The sequence below is a fragment of the Procambarus clarkii genome, chromosome 75, assembly GCF_040958095.1.
Source record: "Procambarus clarkii isolate CNS0578487 chromosome 75, FALCON_Pclarkii_2.0, whole genome shotgun sequence".
Taxonomy (NCBI): domain Eukaryota; kingdom Metazoa; phylum Arthropoda; class Malacostraca; order Decapoda; family Cambaridae; genus Procambarus; species Procambarus clarkii.
Genome location: NC_091224.1, coordinates 7953800 through 7962259, shown reverse-complemented (window position 1 = coordinate 7962259; position 8460 = coordinate 7953800). Strand labels below are relative to the sequence as shown.

Sequence of the window (8460 nt, the reverse complement as noted above, 5' to 3'; positions counted from 1 at the left end):
GGTAGTGGTCAAGGCGGTGTCCATCACTCTCACCACAAGTTCTGGAACTCCTCTGCTCAACTGTTAATTGTTTCCATTCCGAATCTCCATGGATATTTGTATCCAAGACAAATTCTTGCTATTACTGATTCTCTGCAGCGGCCACCTCCTCTTCGTCCATAATGATTGGGATTGCCAGCTGCAACCACATTGTACCACCGTATAGATTCACTGATTTGTTCTTCTATCCTCCTTTCCTCAGTAACCTTGTTTAGGTGATATTGCCTGATGATACCTGTAATATGTAGAGGAGTCTTGGGTATCAAGTATTCAATGTGGTCTCCTTCAGTGCCTTCAGCAGCCAGTACTTCTCCTTGTTCATTTCCACAGGTTCCAACATCAGATGGTATTTATATAAATTTGAAGATTCATATATTGTTATCTTTTATGTTTTATGTATGCATTATCAAAAGGAATACATGAATTTACGATAAATTCGTTTTCTGTGATATAACATTGGTATGCAATTTTCTGTTTAAACCCATACATAAACTAAATCACACCAGTATATATTATTTGTTTAAAAGCACTACCATTGACCATCAGTTATATGGATGGTGAAAACCTTGACAAACTACATTGCCAATTAAGCGCTCACATCAATTATAACTCTAAGAAATAACACACAAGCCATGCCTAACCGTCAATATTGACGCTGCACACTGAGGCTCCTCTAAACATACCACTTTCAGCACTTTCGTAACTAACAGTATTCTTCATCAAGTAAAAAAAAATAGTAAAAGTTCTTGGAAACCTCACAAGCTATTCTCAGACATCAAAAGTTAATCTCAGAGGCATCAAAGGGAATCTCTAACTCCGTTCATCAAAGAAACTTTCTAAGACATCTTCGTTCACCAAAGATTCTTTCTAAGACATCATTGAGCATCAAAGTTGTTCTCTAGGCATTAAATAACACAACCAAATGTAGCAAACGTTGTTCTTCGTTGAATAAAAAAGTAAAATAGCTAACTTTAATGCTGTAACAACTTTCACTAAGACAGTTTCACTAAGAAATTTACAGTTAAACTCGTCAATGGCATTTAAAATGTCACAAAACACCACTCATTTTATGTAACTAGTTCAACTTTTCATATCAAACTTATACTTCTGTTAATAGTTATTCTTTTAAAATATATTTTCTTAGCCACTTTACCTTAAAACTGTTCTCTGAATATCCCAGCATAACCTTACCTAACTTAACTTACCAATACTAGCCTACCCTGATGTAACTTATCTACCCAAACCAACTTGCCCATACATACCTAACCTAACTTGCCTGAGCTAACCTATCCTAATATAACTTATCTAATTAAACTTACCTAACCCCTCCTACCTGATTGAGTATAACATAACTTACATTACCTAGCCTAACCATACTAACTTAACGTAATTTACCTAACTTACGTAACCTATCTTAACCTATCCTAACCTTACTAACTTAACATACCTAACTTATATAAACTAACGTAACTAAACTTAAAATACATAACCTAACCTAACGTAACTTACATAGCCTAACATAACCTACAGTACATAACTTACTAACTTATATAACGTAACATAACGTATCTACCCTCACCTACCTAAACTCCTCCACCTAATGTAACTTACCTAACATAACCTACCCAAACTGACATGACCTAACGTACATAACATAACTTACCTATTCCTCCATATCTGAGCTAACTTGCCCAACCTGACATACCTAACTTACTTAACCTTAAATACTAATGAAACTTTATAATCTTAATTTACCTGTAGTAACCAATCCTATTGTAACTTTTCGTAACATAACTTACTAACTTAACTTACGTAATGTAACATAACTAATCTACCCTCACCTACCTAACCTCTCCTCACCTAACCTTTACTTAGCTTATAGACTCTCATATTTTTCAATTAATTTATAGGAAGACCATTTATGACATCTAGTCTTTACATACTCTCTTAATGCATTTATCAAACTAATTCTTCTCATTTATCTCTCTTATGTTAAAGTCCCAAGCATAGAGTCCATTTATTCAATAACCTATGTTAAGTTTTATATTTTCCCACCAATTAACTCGGTTCTTGAATTGGAGATTTAAGCGTTTCAAGTGTTATTTGTTAAAGATGGGGTGTTTATGCATATCAGGGGAATTGTTAAATATAGCCATCTGTTCGTTTCAAGGAGTTCATTTCTCAAATGGTCATTTATGCATTTCAATGTTTATTTATTAAAGATGGGGTGTTTACTCATTTCAGGGAAATCGTTAAATAGATGTTTATACGTTTCAAGGGGTTAATTTTTCAAATGGTCATTTATGTATTTTAAGTGTTATTTGGTAGAGATGGGGTGGTTTAAGCATTTCAAAGGTTTTTGTTATATATATTGGCAGTTGTTCATTTCAAGGGTTAATTGCTAAAATAGTGTGTTTTATCATTTAAAGCTATATTTCTTATAGACGTCAGTTCAAGAAATTTGTACCTTTTTTACTCAAAGTTCATCAAGTTATATTTATTATGTGATATAATTATTCCTAATTTTCACCCTTTAACCTAACCTCTTTTTTTTCTTACTGTATTTTTTGGGTTATATATAATTTGTTCTTATTCTTTGACTTTTAACCTAAGCTTTCAGATGTAGTTTATTGTGTTGGACATATTTGATAAATATATTTTCCTTAACCTAACCTTACAGATATAGTTTTCTACTATATTAGGCCTCAAGTAGCATGTACTTGGCCTAGGATGATAACGATGGTCCACGATTCGAGTCTCCTAGAGCCCAGGTGAATGGCATAAGGACGACCTCCTTAAATTTGAGAGAAAGTCAGACTAGAGGACTCAAGGGAAAGGGAATTGTCAGAGGGAAAGTGCCAAGCTATTACGACTATAAATCACTTAGAAGGGGTCAGGATAAGGATCTGGGATGGAACGGAGGGGGGGGGGTGGAGGGAGGAATGGTGCCCGACCACTTTGACGTTTGGGGATTGAACGCCGACCTGCATAAAGCGAGACCGTCGCTCTACCGTCCAGCCCAAGTGGTTGGGTGGAAGCCAGAAATACAAATGAGTCGAAGAAATGTAAGAAAATACTCGTAACGTACATGTGTGGTAAACAAGTGGAATATGTGGTAAATAAGTGAGAGAGAGGCTGTCAATCACCGACAGGCGTCACCTGTCAAGTTGTCAGTTCTGCTGGATAATGTCAATGGTTCAATATCTACAAATACAAAAGTCAACAGAGGTTTAAAGAGCAACATAAATGCATAGCTTTTAATATGAAATATATTGCAAGGTTGCAGAGTATAGTCATGCCAGGGTTGCAGAGTATAGTCATGCCAGGGTTGCAGAGTATAGTCATGCCAAGGTTGCAGAGTATAGTCATGCCAAGGTTGCAGAGTATAGTCATGCCAGGGTTGCAGAGTATAGTCATGCCAAGGTTGCAGAGTATAGTCATGCCAAGGTTGCAGAGTATAGTCATGCCAAGGCTGCAGAGTATAGTCATGCCAAGGCTGCAGAGTATAGTCATGCCAAGGCTGCAGAGTATAGTCATGCCAAGGCTGCAGAGTATAGTCATGCCAAGGCTGCAGAGTATAGTCATGCCAAGGCTGCAGAGTATAGTCATGCCAAGGCTGCAGAGTATAGTCATGCCAAGGCTGCAGAGTATAGTCATGCCAAGGCTGCAGAGTATAGTCATGCCAAGGCTGCAGAGTATAGTCATGCCAAGGCTGCAGAGTATAGTCATGCCAAGGCTGCAGAGTATAGTCATGCCAAGGCTGCAGAGTATAGTCATGCCAAGGCTGCAGAGTATAGTCATGCCAAGGCTGCAGAGTATAGTCATGCCAAGGCTGCAGAGTATAGTCATGCCAAGGCTGCAGAGTATAGTCATGCCAAGGCTGCAGAGTATAGTCATGCCAAGGTTGCAGAGTATAGTCATGCCAGGGTTGCAGAGTATAGTCATGCCAGGGTTGCAGAGTATAGTCATGCCAGGGTTGCAGAGTATAGTCATGCCAAGGTTGCAGAGTATAGTCATGCCAGGGCTGCAGAGTATAGTCATGCCAGGGCTGCAGAGTATAGTCATGCCAGGGCTGCAGAGTATAGTCATGCCAGGGTTGCAGAGTATAGTCATGCCAAGGTTGCAGAGTATAGTCATGCCAAGGTTGCAGAGTATAGTCATGCCAGGGTTGCAGAGTATAGTCATGCCAGGGTTGCAGAGTATAGCCATGCCAGGGTTGCAGAGTATAGTCATGCCAAGGCTGCAGAGTATAGTCATGCCAAGGTTGCAGAGTATAGTCATGCCAGGGTTGCAGAGTATAGTCATGCCAGGGTTGCAGAGTATAGTCATGCCAGGGTTGCAGAGTATAGTCTTGCCAGGGAACGTCAACCATAATCATCCCCCTGACAGGTTCATCTCCTTCACAATGATATGCAGATCAACCTGTCCTCACACTTAATACTTGACAACTGCCTCACCTCCTCATACATATTGTAAAGCATTTTCAACGTTACTGATCACAGCGTCAAAATTCTGGCGGATTATTCCAAACAGAGCACGGTGATATTGACGATATCTGGGGTTACACGGCACCCGCCTCAGTGAGTTCTGTGGTTAATATGTTTCTGGTAATTCAAAACAGTTTGGCCAGGCCGCTATGTAGAGAATCACATAAACAAAGAACACAAAAAGTGAGACCGTGAACGTAACTATTGCAACACAATATGCAGAATAATCTATTATTTGCTTATTTTTCCTGGAGGTAAAGTTTAGTTTCTCTGTGTCTCTTTACGTTCCGTTGATGATCATTTGCTATTTATGGTTTGATGACTTGCTTTTCCCACCAGTTAATGGAACTGTGACTCCTGACTGTACCGTAGGTGGTCCTTACTGTACCGGTGGTGGTCCTCACTGTACCGGAGGTGGTCCTCACTGTACCGGAGGTGGTCCTCACTGTACCGGAGGTGGTCCTCACTGTACCGGTGGTGGTCCTCACTGTACCGTAGGTGGTCCTCACTCTACCGTAGGTGGTCCTCACTGTACCGTAGGTGGTCCTCACTGTACCGTAGGTGGTCATCACTGTACCGGTGGTGGTCCTCACTGCACCGGTGGTGGTGCTCACTGTACCGGAGGTGGTCCTCACTGTACCGGAGGTGGTCCTCACTGTACCGGAGGTGGTCCTCACTGTACCGGAGGTGGTCCTCACTGTACCGGAGGTGGTCCTCACTGTTCCGGAGGTGGTCCTCACTGTACCGGAGGTGGTCCTCACTGTTACCGGAGGTGGTCCTCACTGTACCGGAGGTGGTCCTCACTGTACCGGAGGTGGTCCTCACTGTACCGGTGGTGGTCCTCACTGTACCGTAGGTGGTCCTCACTGTACCGTAGGTGGTCCTCACTGTACCGTAGGTGGTCCTCACTGTACCGTAGGTGGTCCTCACTGTACCGTAGGTGGTCCTCACTGCACCGGTGGTGGTGCTCACTGTACCGGAGGTGGTCCTCACTGTACCGGAGGTGGTCCTCACTGTACTGGTGGTGGTCCTCACTGTACTGGTGGTGGTCCTCACTGTACCGGTGGTGGTCCTCACTGTACCGGTGGTGGTCCTCACTGTACCGGTGGTGGTCCTCACTGTACCGGTGGTGGTCCTCACTGTACCGGTGGTGGTCCTCACTGTACCGGTGGTGGTCCTCACTGTACCGGTGGTGGTCCTCACTGTACCGGTGGTGGTCCTCACTGTACCGGTGGTGGTCCTCACTGTACCGGGGGTGGTCCTCACTGTACCGGAGGTGGTCCTCACTGTACCGGAGGTGGTCCTCACTGTACCGGAGGAGGTCCTCACTGTACCGGAGGTGGTCCTCACTGTACCGGAGGTGGTCCTCACTGTACCGGAGGTGGTCCTCACTGTACCGGAGGTGGTCCTCACTGTACCGGAGGTGGTCCTCACTGTACCGGAGTTGGTCCTCACTGTACCGGAGTTGGTCCTCACTGTACCGGAGTTGGTCCTCACTGTACCGGAGTTGGTCCTCACTGTACCGGAGTTGGTCCTCACTGTACCGGAGTTGGTCCTCACTGTACCGGAGTTGGTCCTCACTGTACCGGAGTTGGTCCTCACTGTACCGGAGTTGGTCCTCACTGTACCGGAGTTGGTCCTCACTGTACCGGAGTTGGTCCTCACTGTACCGGAGTTGGTCCTCACTGTACCGGAGTTGGTCCTCACTGTACCGGAGTTGGTCCTCACTGTACCGGAGTTGGTCCTCACTGTACCGGAGTTGGTCCTCACTGTACCGGAGTTGGTCCTCACTGTACCGGAGTTGGTCCTCACTGTACCGGAGGTGGTCCTCACTGTACCGGAGGTGGTCCTCACTGTACCGGAGGTGGTCCTCACAATGGTTCCGGAGGTGGTCCTCACTGTACCGGAGGTGGTCCTCACTGTACCGGAGGTGGTCCTCACTGTACCGGAGGTGGTCCTCACTGTACCGGTGGTGGTCCTCACTGTACCGGTGGTGGTCCTCACTGTACCGGAGGTGGTCCTCACTGTACCGGAGGTGGTCCTCACTGTACCGGAGGTGGTTCTCACTGTACCGGAGGTGATCCTCACTGTACCGGAGGTGATCCTCACTGTACCGGAGGTGGTCCTCACTGTACCGGTGGTGATCCTCACTGTACCGGTGCTGGTCCTCACTGTACCGGTGGTGGTCCTCACTGTACCGGAGGTGGTCCTCACTGTACCGGAGGTGGTCCTCACTGTACCGGAGGTGTAGTCCCTCCAGCCGCGTGTAGTCCCACCAGCCGCGTGTAGTCCCACCAGCCACGTGTAGTCCCACCAGCCACGTGTAGTCCGATCATATGAGTCTGAGGAAATGGAATTGGAACAGAAAGCTATACAAGAGATAAGGAAAAATCCGAAATATTTTTTCACATACGCAAAATCAAAATCCAAAACCTCGACCAGTATTGGACCGTTAATTACAAATGAAGGTACGTACACAGAGGACAACAAAGAGATTAGTGAAATTCTAAGAAGCCAGTATGAGGCTATGTTTAGCACACCAATAAACAACATGAAAGTTGATGACCCAGACAGCTTCTTTATGAATGACATTCAAGCTGCAGATAATATAACGGATATTACCACAAACTCGGAAGACTTTGAAAGAGAAATTGATAATATGCCTATGCACTCAGCTCCTGGGCCTGACTCATGGAATTCAATATTCATAAAGAAATGTAAAGTAACAGTAGCGAGAGCACTCAGCGTAATATGGAGAAAGAGCCTGGATACAGGGGAGATACCAGCAGCACTTAAATCTGCAGATATAGCTCCGTTGCACAAGGGGGGAGTAAAGCCTTGGCAAAAAATTATAGGCCAGTTGCACTAACATCACACATAATAAAAGTGTTTGAAAGAGTGATTAGGAATCAAATTTCTAGTTTTATGGAAAACAATGAATTGCACAATCCAGGACAACATGGATTTAGAGCGGGAAGATCCTGTCTGTCACAGTTACTCAACCACTATGACAAAATCACAGAAGCCCTAGAAGAAAAGCAAAATGCAGATGTTGTATACACAGACTTTGCAAAGGCGTTCGACAAATGTGACCATGGGGTGATAGCTCACAAAATGAGGTCAATGGGAATAACTGGAAAAGTAGGACGCTGGATACTCAATTTCCTGTCGAACAGAACACAAAGAGTAACAGTCAATCAGATAAAATCGAGTCCAAGCGATGTTAAAAGCTCTGTACCTCAAGGTACAGTCCTTGCACCGCTACTGTTCCTTATTCTCATATCTGATATAGACAAAAATACACGCCACAGCTTCGTGTCGTCCTTTGCAGATGACACAAAAATCAGCATGAAAATTACCTCTGCTGAAGACATTGAAAAACTACAAGCAGATGTCAACAAAGTTTTTGATTGGGCAGCAGAAAATAACATGATGTTTAACAGTGATAAATTTCAGGTACTCAGGTGTGGCAAAAATGAGGATCTGAAACATAATACAGGGTACAAAACACAATCGAATCTTCCCATAGTAGAAAAACAGCATGTCAAGGATTTGGGAATAATGATGTCCGACGACCTAACGTTTAGGGAGCATAACCAAGCAAATATCGCGTCAGCCAGAAAAATGACCGGATGGATTACGAGAACTTTCAAATCCAGGGATCCCATCACAATGGTTGTACTCTTCAAGTCACTTGTGTTGTCCCGTCTTGAGTACTGCTCAGTACTCACTTGCCGCTTCAGAGCAGGAGAGATTGCTGAAATAGAGGGAATACAGAGAACATATACGGCACGCATAGACGAGATAAAACACCTAAATTATTGGGATCGTCTCAAAGCTCTCCAAATGTACTCTCTAGAAAGGAGACGAGAGAGATACCAAATAATATACACATGGAAAATACTGGAGGGTCAGGTCCCAAATCTACACAGTA

General features: G+C 44.0%; 1 protein-coding gene across 1 annotated transcript; it reads left to right on the top strand.

Moving 5' to 3' along the window:
• Positions 1 to 3127: 3127 nt before the first annotated feature.
• LOC138356980 (calphotin-like) lies at positions 3128 to 6777 on the top strand. The gene is made up of 2 exons (XM_069313511.1): positions 3128 to 3154; positions 5467 to 6777. The coding sequence occupies exons 1-2, from the start codon at positions 3128 to 3130 to the stop codon at positions 6775 to 6777; spliced, it is 1338 nt and encodes a 445-aa protein (XP_069169612.1).
• Positions 6778 to 8460: the final 1683 nt, after the last annotated feature.

Excerpts from the sequence above, each read along its gene's own strand:
- LOC138356980 (XM_069313511.1), top strand. The coding sequence starts at position 3,128 with ATGTGTGGTAAACAAGTGGAATATGTG. Across the intron at positions 3,155-5,466 it reads GTAAACAAGTGGAATATGTG|GTGGTCCTCACTGCACCGGT; the intron begins GTAAATAAGTGA and ends ACTGTACCGTAG.